General features: G+C 39.2%; 1 protein-coding gene and 1 long non-coding RNA gene across 4 annotated transcripts in view; one reads left to right on the top strand and one right to left on the bottom strand.

Moving 5' to 3' along the window:
• Window positions 1-15,148, top strand: part of LOC134559989 (uncharacterized) — a 69,590-nt gene that overhangs the window by 43,241 nt on the left and 11,201 nt on the right. The gene's annotated exons all lie outside the window — the stretch shown is intronic.
• The window catches only part of SYNPO2 (synaptopodin 2), a 77,354-nt gene continuing 62,337 nt past the window's right edge, over window positions 132-15,148 (bottom strand). For 2 of the 3 annotated variants that reach the window (XM_063415388.1, XM_063415389.1), the window contains one exon: window positions 132-4,420. In XM_063415388.1, the coding sequence (XP_063271458.1) occupies window positions 3,854-4,420 (567 nt within the window). In that variant the 3' untranslated portion in view covers window positions 132-3,853. Of the gene's footprint in view, window positions 4,421-10,260; window positions 11,889-15,148 lie in introns of those variants that run through there. The other variant, XM_063415390.1, reaches the window with a different exon arrangement.

Genomic DNA, 15,148 nt, shown 5'->3' on the forward strand with positions numbered 1-15,148 from the left:
AAGCTCATACCAGCACGAGGTCACTGACAGGCAAAGTCAGTGAGTCTAAAAATGGTGCAGAAAAAAAGAGATTAGGCTTTACTCTGTTCAGATTATTTAAACAAACAGACAAGATTTTAGGGAAAACAAAATTGTGTTTCTCATCTGATTGGTCAAATCACTTTATTATGTGATACAATTTACATCGCTGGCATGCACTGTCAAATAAAGTGTCCTTTGCAATGAGCAAAAGCTTCAGAAGTGAAAAGTCTTTAGAAGTGAAAAGTCTTTTATAAAGATAACACAGTCTTGCTACTAGGCAGAAATGCAATGTGAATAGATATTTGGTTGTGTTAAAGCACACCAAAATGAAAACAAGCTATGAATAAGAGTTGTGAACACCATCATGTAATAGAACTAAAGAAACTAAATTTTCAGTTATATTGTGTATTCAGATGCTCTGCATGGTAACAGAGACACCTCTGAGGGTGAGCACAAAGCCAACGATTTAAAATATCAAGAGGAGATTTTCCTCACATTTACTGAGCAGATCTGTGCATTCAAAAGCAAATGTATGAAATACTTGCGTTAATATATTCAGAACTCACACACAACAGTCACAAGTCTTTGACAGAAAGATGCTTTGCTAGTGGAGGAACGGGGTGAAGGACAGAAAGTGGAAAATGCTGTGGGGTCCTTCTAAACCTCTGATGCATCAATATTTCATTTACCGATCTGGGCCTGCTGCTTTCTTCAAAATCACTACATGGTCTCAATCTGGATTTAGCTGGATTTCCTTCTAAACCAAGGCTATGTGATCTGTCTGCATGCCTGCCCTCATGTCTGCCCTCCCATTATAACTTCAAAAACATTTATCAGCTCCATTTCTCTGTGGCAGAGGAGCAGATCTCAGAGACAATCAACTGCCCGCAGCCTCTGTAAAAAGAGACACGTCAGGGAGGCCTCTCACCAGCGTTGCTATTTGAGGGGAGTGCTGCACTGGAAACTCATTCCATAGTAGATATGGGAGAATCCAGAAGGGAAAGAGAGCTAGGAAATCCTTAGCAGGAGAAAGAAACATCTGGAGCAGGTCATGTCAAACACCCAAATTAATCTACGATAAGATGCAAAGCCACATGAAACTCAGCGTCGGGAATTCTCATGTTCACAGAAGTACTCAGAGATTAATTCCTACTTATGAATAGAATTAAAGTATGAGGCTGCACATTTTTTGCTCTAGGAAGGTTGACAGAAAGTCTGTGATCCTGTCTGAAACTCTTCACTTCCACATTTGTTGTGTATTTGGGGGGGGAATTAGAGCTTTATCCTAGAGAATGTTTTCCTGTAATGCCACGTGATCACAGCATTAAAGCCTTTCCAAGATCACTCTGTATCATAACTTTTTTTGCAATATCAAAATTTAAAAACACTTTTGGCAATTTTTAATTGCATGTACCTTAAAATTAAGCACACGCTTCTGGTAGGTGCATGACCTCAGAATTCACAGCACTAGTTTCAATGGGGATGTAAAAGTTCAGTGTCCAATTCTTACAATTAAAATAATGGTGTTGGGTTAAAATATGCCTCATTAATGCACTCATTAGTCTGGTTTTCTCTATGATGTAAAGCAAACAGTTAAAACCAGAAACCTGAACTTGACCTGAAAACAGGAACTTGTTTTGCTGTGGTAATACGGACCACAGGTCAGCAAAATATGTTAGATACATGCACTTTTCTGAATGTGGGCCTTTTGTGAAATGCATATGCACTGGTATTTATCGAATAGTTAATGCCTTGATGACCTTGAGCTATAAATGTCACTGAATTTCAATTTGATTTATAATTTAACTGAAATGAAGAGTTGGTATGTACTTCCAGAGCAATAGGGTTAGACCTGAGGATAACCCTGAAGGCTAAGAGGACTTCCACAGTCCCACCGGTGGAATATTCCCAGTTGGGAATATTCCCAGATAAAAGGGGACATAAAGGGACTCTGTGGAGAAACATCTATTTTTGCCTGTGTGCAGGAAGATTTACTCTGATTATGTGCATATATAACTCTTGGGTGCAAAGCTCATTTTCAGGCATATCTTGGCAGCCTTGTTCATTTAATTTTTCTAAATCACTTTTTTTTTTGCAAGTTCATATTATGAAATAAATCTGTAAAGTGCTATAGTGATATGATTCTATTCCAAAGGTTTTACCACTCTCACGTCTTCACTCCTGACTGATCAGAAGGATCAGTTGAATTTTAGGGAGACTTCTGTTTGGCTACAGAATTTCTGCAGACTTAAACTCATTAAGGCTATATTTTTCTTGTAATTATTTGCTTTTAGAGGAAGTTCCAGCTCATCTGAACTTGGATTTAATTTTCTTTTCTCCTTTGTACCAATAACATTTTGTAATTGCTGGAAGTGATTTGCAGTTGGGAATATTTTGTACTATATGCCGCATATATGGTTAAATTCTTTCTAATCTAATCCCTTCACTCACAGTGACAGCCTTAATGGAACTAAGGATACTTGACAGTGCTTCTGCAGTAATGCAGCTGACTGGGCTTGACGGATCCTTCAAGAATTCCCCACAAAATAAGGAGGATTGACAGCACTTTGTGAAACTCGGGGTGTTCATTTAATGCTTTAACAACATCTAAACTACCCAGGAAGCTCGGACTACATACATTTTAAGCCACATATTTCTATTGTTTAAATAAGCTGCAAATGCAAGGTATGTCTCACCAGCAAAAAATATTCACCATCCCTTCAGATCCATCAACATCACTTAGGTATAACCAACCACTCAAATATTTGCTCCTAGACACGCACCGTGCGCCACGTATCAGAAACCCTCTGTCACATACCAATTTCTACACAGAGCAGGAACTGTCCTTGCTAAACAACTTATCTATGCCTTCCCAACTGAGGATAGAACTCCAAAGCTTTCTAAACATTGAGCTACCATAGAAACATGAATAACTGCCCAGCCAGTTAGATTACCAGGCACTGGAGCAGTAAATGCTCAGCAAATAGTGCATTTCACAGAGAAATAAAGGCTGTTCAGCCTCTGACTTGTTTGACAGTTTATTACAAAAATAACTTGCAATCCAGTTTAAATACACTCCTCATCTCTTTTGTTGTTCAAGTATCATGGTATTGATCTCTATTAACAATGCCTTTCTTCCTGATGTTTTCAGATTAATTATAAGATGCAAAACTTCATTGAAACTGTCTTGAAATCCATCTGAAATGAGGGACTGTGTATGATTTCCTGTATCTACATGTTGTGGTGATTCAGGTACCATTGCCACAGTAAAAATATTCATGGATTTACTTTCTTAGCTCATTATAGAAACGCAGTAAAAAACCATATGGCAAATAAGCCAGTGCTCCAAAGTCTTCCACTTCCATTAGAACTCTTGCAAATGTGACTATATTTAGTAACTTGGAACTCATGTCAAACATACTCAGAAAACCTACAAGATCCTGTAATATACTTCTTGGTTTTAAAATGCCCTTATTTTACTTTTTTTTTTTTTTTACATTAGCTTAACTGAAAGCATTTTTGCTGTCACTTTCTACATCCTTGCTAGATTTTTGCATCAAGTACATGGATTGCCCCACTTTCACCTCCCCCCTCACCCCAAGAAATGCATATTTTTGCCTTTTGACAAACAGAACAATCTTAGGTGTAAAACTGAGTCTATTCTAGAGGCTGCTCGTGCTGCAGTCATGTGAAAACTGTGCTCCATTCAATTTTGTCTCCTCATTTTTTACTTCAGAGATCACCAGGCTGGGAAGAAACTTTCCTTCTCCAACTCAAATCTTAGGGCTTGTGGAGCTGGAGGAAAGGAAAATGCCCCAGGCCCTTCAGCTGCTCATGTTGGACGCCTCCATCCCCTTGGCTGTGGGTTGTAGTTGGAATCAGCAGTTGACAAGCAATAGTCAGACCTGGAATCCACGGAGGTGATATCAGGATCCGTCGTGGAGCGCTGAGTGCAGTAGGGATACTGCAGCTTGGGGCCAGCAGGGGTGGGGGCACTTGGGGCACACAGGGAGCTTTTCTGGGGTGATGGAACCCCCGACTGCTTCCCTCCTAGTAAGGCTGCGCTACCACCCGGGGCTGGAGGCTCATAAGAAACTTTATGTTTCCATTCATCTGGTGGCTCAGGAAGCGTTTTCCTGCGGGCAGCTGACACCACGTTAGCAGCAATGGATTCCTGCATGCTTTGGGGGCCAAAAGCTTCATCCACTAGGCCGAGGGGAGATCTGGCCGCTGCTTCCCAGGGAGTCAGTCTCTTGCCAGGCTTGTCAGCTGCTGCATCTGCCTTGCTGAAGTAGTCAGGGGCAGGCTGGAACACAAGAGGAGAAGTAGGAGACATGGCTCGAGGAATGAATGAGGAAGGTCTCCCAGGAAGCGATAACGAGCGGCCACTGCTTCTTCCCTAGGAAGACACAATACCAAATACAGTTATTAAACAGCAAGAAAGGAAGCCCCTGCTCTTCATTTCCAAACTGGAGCAAAAGACCCTGAAGACACGTGACATCCTGGCAGTCCCTTGTTATGTCTACGAGCATCTTTTAGAACTTTAATTTGCTGGAAGGCAGGAGGCAGAGAAAGAAACAGGAACAAAGACACAGCAAATTGAATTTTTGAGGAAAGTAAGCAGACCAAAGACGGGCTTTTACTGGAAAAGTACAGTGGCATTAGCAACTGTGCAGCTTTCCCACTATTTAGCTGGTGTGCCTTGCTCTGAAAAGACCATTCTTAATGCAGAAGGGAGTAATGTTGTGACAGTTCTCTGTGTATTGACAAGATTCTTTCTAATGTTAGGCACAGCCTAATTTATTCAGTAACAGGCTCTGTCTAGGACATCTGTCCAAGAACATATCTTTGGCAATCTCCTTTTAAGAAAGGCTTTTCTTACTCGAAAATTATTAGACTTATCCTAGTTTTCACTTTTTGGGGCACAAAAGCGAACACAAGCAATTAAAGGCGTTAATGCAATCACTCACTTAATACCCTTACATGACACTACTTTTGGCTTCTTTAAAAGGCAATGCCCTCGGAATTTCAGTACATTCCGACCCATTTATAGGAGCAATCCATTCATTTTTGACAAATCCTAATCTTCTTAGTAATGCAGCACTTTGAAACAGAAACTGTGTTTGTGAGAAAGTTGTGCTGCTGCAGCCATTTGGCAGCGCACGAAGCAGGTACAGCCTGTCCCCAAGCCAGACCTGCTCTCTGTGCCGCACAAATTACCTTGTTCTTAGAGTCTCTGTAAATGTCGTTCCTCAGCTCACCCATTTACACTCACTGATTCGTGTCCTCAGGCTTAAATGCCTTTAATTCTGAAATCTGCTGTGAAATTCCTGGCTCTTTTTGCCAGAGGCTTTGCTGGAATTTGATCAGAACAACATTGTCCTGTGTTACTAATGAGCTTCCCAAACTTAAAACACTGTGAGCATGAACTGGAGAGCAGCCAGCCAGGGGTGATCATTCAAGGTACAGCTGATCTAGCAAAGGTTCACACAGAAGTGTCACATTTTAAGTTTTTCTGCCACAGGATGTTGCTGCTTTCAAGAAATATGAACAACAACTCCTTGAGGTTTTAAGTCATGTTGTAATATCAGCCTTCTGTATGAGAGATGAAAACTGAGAAAGAGACTTCAGATTTCATCATTTTCAGTCAGTTTGGTCATAGTTAGCCTGAATCTCTTTAAAAAACTGTAGTGACTCTCAGAGGTTGTGTCATGAGAGTTTTGACAAGTTTCACAGCTGATGCTTTATGACAGGACTATCTTTTCACCTCTTAGCTATGATCAGCTATTTCCAGTTTGCCTTTCCAGAGAGGAAACTCCCCAGCATTATTAATCCCTCCCCCACAACCCCTATGTTAGAAATTAATCAGATAACCCAAACCACAAGAAATCTGGTGGTAATTAAGAATATAAGGCAATTGAGAAGATAAGGTTGTAGAGAGGGATGAAGAAGTTGATCAAACAGGTCCACCTCATTAGTCTACTTGTGTTAGCTCCTCTCAGGAGGGTTCTAGAACAGAAAAGTTCCCCTTTTTCAATGGAAATTCCAGTTCAAAGCCCTGCAAGCACTTTGTAGGATTTCAGGGATGCAGAGGGAAATGATACTGTTGAAATTAGTGTTGAATAATATATCTGGGTTTCAAGACATTCAGATGAAGATACTAATGTTTAGTCTGTCCTGTTCAGAGAAAAACTCCAGAGTTCATCCAGTTATGGAAGTATCTTTTTGGTGTAACTGTAAGTTATAAAGCAGGAACTAATTTTCTTTGACAGAGTTTAATCAGAGAATGATGAGTTATTAAGTGTGTTTCACTACTTTTTAATCAAAATTAATAATTCTATTATATTATTTAGGTAGAAGTCCTGGTCTGGGTTTCCATTTCTGACTTGATAGCTTGTCTTTAGAAAAAGTTCTAAAGAGTTTTATTATTATCTATAATAAATAGGCTGGATTTTAACTTTCATATTCCAAAATATGAAAATGCACATCTGTTCCCTGTAGCTTTGGTAAAGTTAGGATAATCTCTGTTTCTGTGAAGTAAGGACTGATCAGATGTGTGGGTTTGACTAATATTTATCTTCTTGGACTATGAGAGGACAAATCCTGTGAGGGTAAATAGCATTCCAGATGATTTACCTGGAAGAAGGCTGAAGTATATGGGAAGAACCCTGTCTATTCCATAATACTTTGAAGGAATTTGAGGATAAGAGAGATCCCCAGTCAGTAACTTACACACTACTTGGGTGTTCAGCCCCCTCAGAGTAATAAACACAGACTCTGGAATTAGGGCAACTTCCAGTCACTAGAATTCATCATTCACCTGCTGGACAGCAGCAGCCAGACATGCTAATACCTTTAAATATTTCCCCTTCATATTTAAATCTTTGAGATACATCTGTTGACAAGCATGTACTAGAAACAATGCACAAACCCCAGACACCGTGGAAAATATGAACTGTAAGTAGAAAATAATTACTCTCTTCTTTGTCTCCCCTAAGCTATGAGAAAATCATAAAAAGATGGGTAGAGATTTTCCATTCTTCACCTCAGAAATCAAGGCAGGAGAGAAAAGTGAAATGCTAACAGAATTATTACTTTATCACATTTTGTATTCCTGTAATCTTGTGGTAAAACAGTTATTAGAATATTGAAGTATTATGCAGCAAGACAAACTAGAACCCTCTACACTGATTAATTCGTTCTTTTCCAGTTCCTGGATGTTTTCAGAGGGAAAAATCTTTTATACAATAGTTATTGAAGGCAAAGTGATTCCCAAATGTAAAGAAGAGGAAAGGCCATTTAGAGCTGTCCTTTGCAATCACAGAATCCTGACAGCTGCTGGGTGCTTTGGGTGTTTCTGCAAACAGATTAAACCGTTTAGGTTAGGTTTGGATTAACACTGATTTTGGAAATGCAAACAAGTTATAAACTGCTTACTGAAGCAAACATTTATAGCACTGCAAGAATCTCTGGTATTGATGTGTGTTAACATAAACCAAAATTCATACAATATTACTTCCAAAAGTAACTGTTTCCATATATAAGCAAATGAATGTAAAAGCAGTACTTAGGTGTGTGCACATATAGATCTAGTTAATGTGAGATGGATGAGTGTGACTGCCAACCTTTGGGTCAATAATATCTTAATAGTCAGGAAAAATGGGTTATTTGGAACTTACAGCTATTTCAATTTTCAAGACTAAAGAAGAATGCATAATGCTACGTAGTGAAAGCTGGTTTTGTGTCTCAGGGGGCACATCTCAGTAAGAGAAAACTGTTTGTGTGTGTTTACATCCCACAACTGCGTTTTTACCAGTCAAGGAGACAAAAGTGGGTTGGACTCTGAATAGTCCAGTGAAAACTCTCTCCACATAAACTCCTCCCTAATGAAGTCACTTGAAAAAATTGGACCTTGGTGCCTAAGTCATTAAAGCAGTTTTATTTTTATCTTTTCATTATGGTCCTGGTCCTTAATCTCATATCAAAGCACATTGAAATCTGAGTTAACAATAGTGCCTGGATGCTGTTTACACAGAAAGGGGACAAAGGAGGAGGAAGCAGATAAAACAATTCTTTTATCTCAAAAAGTGATTCTGTCTTTACAGAAAGCCCAGAGTGATGTATTTCTCCTTTGGCTTTCCATGGACTTGTAATGGCCACTGCAGTTAGAGACCAAACTACTGAGAAAATAGCAGGACAAAATAAATAGTACTGAATTTTTATGACTTTGAATTCTTTCCTTTTTTTTTTTTTTAACATGAAAGAAGCACTTCAGCTTTTTTAATTGAGCTGAATATGAAAGGGAGACATATTGTTAATATTATTACAGCTTTTTTTTTGTCCCAAACAATTTATTATTTAAACTTTATGTAATGAAAAAATAATTTCTCTCTGAAATACTGCCAGCTCTGCAGTAAATGCTACAGCTATTTTACAATACAACTATCAAATGCTTTGAAAGAAAATGGGAAAATATTTTTTATTTGAAACTCTTGAAATATTTTACAGTGGACTAAAATGAGAATGAAGAAATTTGGCTAATGGCTGGGAAAGGAGGGAATCTCACCTGTCTAATGAATTAAACCTTGTCAGTGGCTCTAGTGAGACCAAGAGTACATTAGTTCAGGCTTGACTTCCTCCAAGCTGTCTTGTCAAGGCTTGATTCTGAAATAGGGAATTTTAGGACTGGAATCTAATTTATTCTAAATTCAGGTTGTTTCTAAATGTGGTGTTATTTCAGGTGAGAACAATCTTGTTCTCATAATTGGTACACAAACTAATGAAGTACTTACTGTCAGCCACCTCACATAAGCTTTGTGACAACTCACATAAGCTTTGTGACAAAATTTATGACAAATTTTGCTTTTGAAAATAAAATGGTAGAAGAGGAAAGTAAATTATTAGAATTAGGCCTTCACTATTGCAAAATGCTTATGTGGTTAAAAAAAATAAGACTATTGCCAACTTGTGATAATTATTTAGTTAGTTCACTTTGCACCTGTGCAAATGAAAGGAAATCAGGTTTTCATTATCATTTACTCTTTATCCATATGCAGTTCTCAAAATACAGTACGTTTATGTCTATAGAAAGCAAATGTCTGAAACTTCTAGCCACAGGCATCTCAGATTTCCTTGGAACGAACAGTTCGTTTCTTGTAAGGAAAAATATTTGCTGCCACCTTCTGGATTTTGTACTGCACAGCTACCAGTGCAAGGTTTGCCCTATTTTCGGACCTTTCTACCTTGAGATGCAGTACCACTGCCTGCTTTAGAGGTGGTTTGACACAAATCTTTGTGTCCGAAGTGTCCCCTCTTTCCGTGTAAATGTCCCTGTGTGTGAACATTCACGCTGAGAGCCTTTTGCAGGCTCTGTTGGGGCACCGTGGTTTTACAGCCTGTTCCAGCCCCATACCCTGCGAGGCAGGAGGGTTTTATTCATTCCTGCAAGCATCTGGTGGCTCAACCCCCTGCTACAGTGTGCTCCATGGCAGTGTTCCAGGATTTCTTTCGGGCCTTAAAAAGCTACCTCGAAGCAGTGCTAGAGAAGTTGGAAGGTCAGCAGTTCCAAAGCTCTGAACAGAAAGCACCATTGCCCAGTGCTGATGCATTTTGATTACATTTCAGGATTTCTGCCCCGCCAGTGCCATTTCAGAGATTTATTTAGGAAATACCAGGGTTCTCTAACACAGGAGTATGCTGTAAAAAAGATGCTTTTGTGGGTTGGAATTCATAGTCACTGAGGATTCCCTTTGTGGAATTGCACCTGGAGTGTGGCAGGTGTTAGCACTCACAGAGGGATGTTAGGGATCACAGTGACAGTAACTGGTGCTGCTGGGCTCTGGAGAGGCCTTGAAGAGCCTTAAAATGGACATCCAGGGCTACAGAGTGTCCTGATGTCAGAGCTGCTCAACCCCTGCATCATTTACTCATCTGTAGAATGCAACAGTGTGAAGATGAGCTCTGGCTTCTCAATGATTTGGATGCTAACAGCAAAATCTCTAAGAGAGTAATTCTGTATGAAGGGCACTTTTGGAAGAGTATGCGTTGAGTAAGGAATGTTGCTGAGCATGGAATGATGTCAAAGCAAACAGCAAAGGGCTGTCTGTCAGATGGGCATCCCTGGTTGGAGTCCTACAGCAGAAAATAGCAGCTATGACATGATTGCAGATGTTCTTGCCACACAAAATGCCCAAGGCTGGATTAAGCTGACACAGGCAACAAGAATTCCAAGTGCCCCACTTTGCAATCCAAACAGTAGTGTTTAATATTGTTTTTATAATAATTCTATATACACAGTGTCAGGTGGTTGTGTCAGTACTACTTCAGTACTCTAGGAAGAAAACCATGTGTACCCAGATGCCAGATATTTTGCTTTTGTTTGCAGTATAGAGCCATGTACCAACAACATCCTGCATAGAGAGGCTGTGAGAAGTAACATTCTCACAAATCAAAATCAAAAATTGCTAGCAGTTAATTGTGGGTTTTGGGGAAAAAATAATCTTTCTTTTAAAAAACTGAAAAGATTTGCCGATAGGTTTTTACTGTAGGGAAACTTTTGCTCCTAATATATTTGAATTCTGAATTCTTTGCTTCTCTATCAGTAAAAGCTCACAATGAAACTGAATGCTGTGCTCCATGTCACCCTTTGTAATCCAACGTGCTCCTGTGATTTGGAATGTATTTTACTTCTGTAATGTTCCTCCTTTTCTTCTGCTTGTTGTATGTTTCTTAAAACCATTACAACCTGCTGTTTCAGATCTAGATGGAAACATCAAGAGAAACACTTCATCTGTTCAACAGTCCAGTCTTGGCAGCTATTTAGAAACGACCTGGTTATTTTCAGGGTACTTTATAGCATCTTATCTTTTAATTGCCTGGAATTATGAGGGTAGTCTCTGGTTTAAGATTTCTGTCTCAAAAACGTACAAAAGAATCAGGATTCCTGTTTGAAAATGCTGGTTTTACATTAATTCCCCACACAGGAATTCCCTTCATCCAGATAGTCAGTCTGTAAGTTCAGTAAGTTATTTTCTCATAGCTGAGTTTTCTCAGCCTAAGGGAGAAACCTGCACAGATGTTTCACATGCACTGCAATTAAAAAGTTTGTCAAGATCAGTACAATCAGGGATAGATTTTTACTTTAAATGCTGTAGAGGGTAACTGGAGGCTTGAGTAGCCCATAAAGAAAAGTTCTTTGTGTGCCTTACTTAAGGAAGCGAACATTAAACCCATGAGATTACTGTCATATGGTTTGTCTTAGCTTGTAAAGGAAGAGTTCAAGTCTGCATCTGTAGAGATAATTCCAACATAGAGCTTCAGGATTTTTCCTGCTTTTTAAATAATTTGATAAAAACTTGAAGTGCTTCCTTTAGTAAGCAACCAGCCTGAAAAACCACTTGTCAAACATAACTCTTGAGTGATTCCAACTTCTCCTTTATGTAATGGCATGCAAAAGTAATGTCTGCTGTAAAATGAGACCGGTTGTTGTCATGGTATTGCGAAGTTGTGATGGTGGCACCAAGACTGCCGTGAAATTACCAGGCTCGGGTATTTTCCCAGGAGATCTACCAGCAGTGAATCATCCAGAACCTCTGCATCCACAGGGTTTTGAAGATTTGCCAAGCTTCCTCTTCATACAGTGTTTCCATTCCAAGCTGAGCAGAGTCATTATAAAATACCATTATGCCAAGCTGTGTAATTAAGATTTGCACTTGCCGTGCCAAACCACCAAAGCAATCAATGGAATCCTGGGTGTTTGACTTCAGGTAAAGAAAGCTGCATCTTGTAAAAAGGCAAGACTGGAAGAGGGAATTTTTTTAGAACCAAAGGGTTTGGAATTTTAAAGCTAGCAAATCTGGAAAAGGATCCTGGAAAAAAGAGAGGAGAGATATTTTGCATAGTGTTAGTTGTTGTCATTTCCCTGCTATTCCCCTGCCTCCCATTGTACAGAGCATTCCTCACTCCAGAATGGCTGGAGCAGCAGCACGTGAGGGTCAGGCTGGTCCTTGGTTGAGCTCTCATCCTGGATACTTGATCAGCAATGCTCCTCCCAGATCACATCATCTGGGGTGGACTTCTCTTTATAACTGCTTGTAAGCTTTTATCAGAGTTCAACAAAAAAAATTCAGCAAAAGTCTGGAAATAGTCAGCTGTCTCTATGTGCAGAATAGTTAGAGCCCCTCTTGCTGACTGTTCTTTTACCCTCAGTATTTCAAAATCCCCTGACAGGTATTTTGTCCTGTGTTGTCACTCTTTTTGTGGAGTTTTGTCCCCCTAGCCTCCCTTCCTCTAATCCCAGTAGTATTTTCTCTCACAATTGCAACTCTGCCACTTAGCACTGACTTTTCCATCTGAACCATGCACAAACTCCACACTTCCTTTTTTTTTTTTTTTTTTTTTTTAAGCCTGCTGGTTCCTCAGCCTCTTATTTTTTTCTTCCTTAGGAGAGCAGAAAGCAAAAGAGTGAGGCTTATTTGTAAGAGATGATAATGTTTACATTAGAAATGTTCTTATGGAAAAATTCATTGAAATCTCTTTCTGGTTGTTTCATAATACATTATTTTTTGGCAAGCAGAAACATGGTAAGAGTTGTTCCTCTAGAGAAGGAAGGAGTACTTAAGCAGTTCCTTGTTGAAGAACTAAATTTTGACTTCTGTTTTTGCAGCAGAAATTTTAACTTTTTGTCTGAAAGCCACTGATCTCCGAAACAAAACTTTTCAATTCAGTTTTATAGCAAGATGTTTATAACTGAATCATGAATTGAAGGTATATTAACCATTGACTGAGGTAGCTGTTTTTATGAAAATGCTGTCTAGAATGTAACATCAAAACTGATGTATTATAATACTTCCAGTCTGTGGTGTAATTAAATGTGTTAAAATGGTCATAAAACACTTAAATTCCTCTTTTAATGTGAACATACTGGAAGTATTGTTATTGGTGATGGCTTAAAATTGATTGTTAAATATGCCTCCATAGCAAAAATGACAATTCCATCTTGGCAGCCTTGACATATATAAAATAATTCTAATAGCTTTTTCAGAAAACCATTTACAAAAGCTCACTGCCCTTTCCAAGTGAAATTTGAGATGGCTCCTCTACACAAACAATTCATTTCCTTGACATTTCAGCCACGTTTGACATTGTCTGTAGCTTTTCATCTGGATCCATGACAGTGAGCAGCTCAGCTTTCCTCTAAATATCTGCCTCACGAGAGATTACATCTTGGATAAACCTGTTACTGTAGATAGACCAGTCTTTTGAAATATTAACAGGAATTAAACACTTACCTGATTAGTAAAAAGAGCCTTGAAGCCAAGTTGGATCCAAGTCCCATGAGTGTAGAATGATGTGTGTATAAGAAATTAAATTCAGAGTTGGGCTTTGAATGGGATTTTCAAAAGATCCGTACTGAGCTAAGAGCACTAATGTCATTGAGACTTTTGGTTTTAACTCCTACTGGTGCTTTAAAAATCCTTCTGTCATTGTTCTAGGCCATATGAAATACTTGTGTTTGGATGCAAATGTGATGAAAATTCGACTTTTCAGCATAGATGCACTTTCTAGGCTCCTGTGTCTTGTAGCCACAGGCATCAGTATCAATACTTGTGGAGGAAGGACAAAGCTGCTGTAAATGTCCTCATTAGGGAAATATTCTTTTGGTGGTGGGATGAACAAGTGCAGAGGTATGATTATAATTTACAGATGTGCTTTACGGGAGGAGACCAAGCAAAACCATGCAAGGCAATATGAAACTCATTGGATTTCTGTGTCTTTTCACAGCAGCGCTTACCTTTGGTGAGGGGTCTTTATTCCAAGTACACACTGGTGTCTTAAAGTCTACCTGAAACTGTGTGTGCAACTCCAGATTGAACTTGGAAAGAGGGGAAGGAAGGAGGGAGGAAAGGGAAGAGGAAAGGGCTGAGAAAGGGCAGCGAGGAGATTTCATATTCACAGGCTGGCATAGGGAATAGACTTCCCCCAAAAATACACTGGCAGTCTGTACATGGAAGTGAAACAAAAAAAAAAATACAGCTAAACCAAAGAAAAAAGCAGCAAACAGGCAGAGAGGAAAGGGACAAGTTTAATGATGGAAGAAAAGTACAGATATTGACAGTGGAAAACAGGTAGAAGGGAGATCTCCAAAGGACTAAAATATTGCTACTTTCTATTTCCAGGTAAATGCAGTATAAATATTTCTCGAGTTTTCCAATTTTTTTTCCTCTGAATTTCCTAACATTTTTCTGAATTTTAAGGGGGAGATGGATCCCTTGGTCATTTTCTTCTAATGCAGTCAGTATCCCAACCTAAGATTTAAAGGAGAGAGTAGAATTTTGAGGGTCCAAAAGTCATAGGAGTGTTTATTGGTTTGATTAGAGTTTGAATTCAGCCTGCTTTCTGCATGTGCAACCAAATGCATTCTTCTCATCTTTGATTGCATTTTGAGTTACCATTATGGGACCAAACTATGGAGATTTTGTTCATACTTAGGAATGTTTTCTTCATCGAGATAGATAGCTCTACAAACTCTGCTATGATATACAAGGTTGATAGTCTGGTCTGTAACTAGCTGAATGATAGTTTAAACAAATATGCCAACAGATTCTGCCATCTTTATTCACAGAGTTATGCTTTAATCTTTAGCTTCATACCTGGGATGGATTTTGATTCCCTTAGCTGTGAGAAACAGCACCTTGTTTTAGTCCTAGCACCACTGATGCTGACGAAAGCCATGCTAAACTACTCAAATATTCGCTCTATATTCACTGCAGGATCATACAGTACATTTCAAGACCACAGGCTCTTAAAAGTTTTTCCCAGTAGCAGTATTTCAATCCTTAGTCCCCAGTATGACAAGTAAAAGATAAAAGTATAAGACCAGAGTAAAAAGATTTAAAGTGGGAAGAAGCACTGTAGAGGCCCAAGACAAAATAATGAAAGGTGTACAAGAGGCCAGTAGGAAGACATGGTCATAATCATGATTTAGTGGTAATTTCTGTGGCACAGACTATTCTGGGAGCAGGAATCAGCACTCTACCCTATAGGTAGCCCTCCAGTTCTCAGTCACTGTGCTTTCACAAGAAACTGGTGCATTACATTGCAGCTGCAAAACCCAGCTCACCTTTCT

Source organism: Prinia subflava, chromosome 18 (genome assembly GCF_021018805.1).
Source record: "Prinia subflava isolate CZ2003 ecotype Zambia chromosome 18, Cam_Psub_1.2, whole genome shotgun sequence".
Taxonomy (NCBI): Eukaryota; Metazoa; Chordata; class Aves; order Passeriformes; family Cisticolidae; genus Prinia; species Prinia subflava.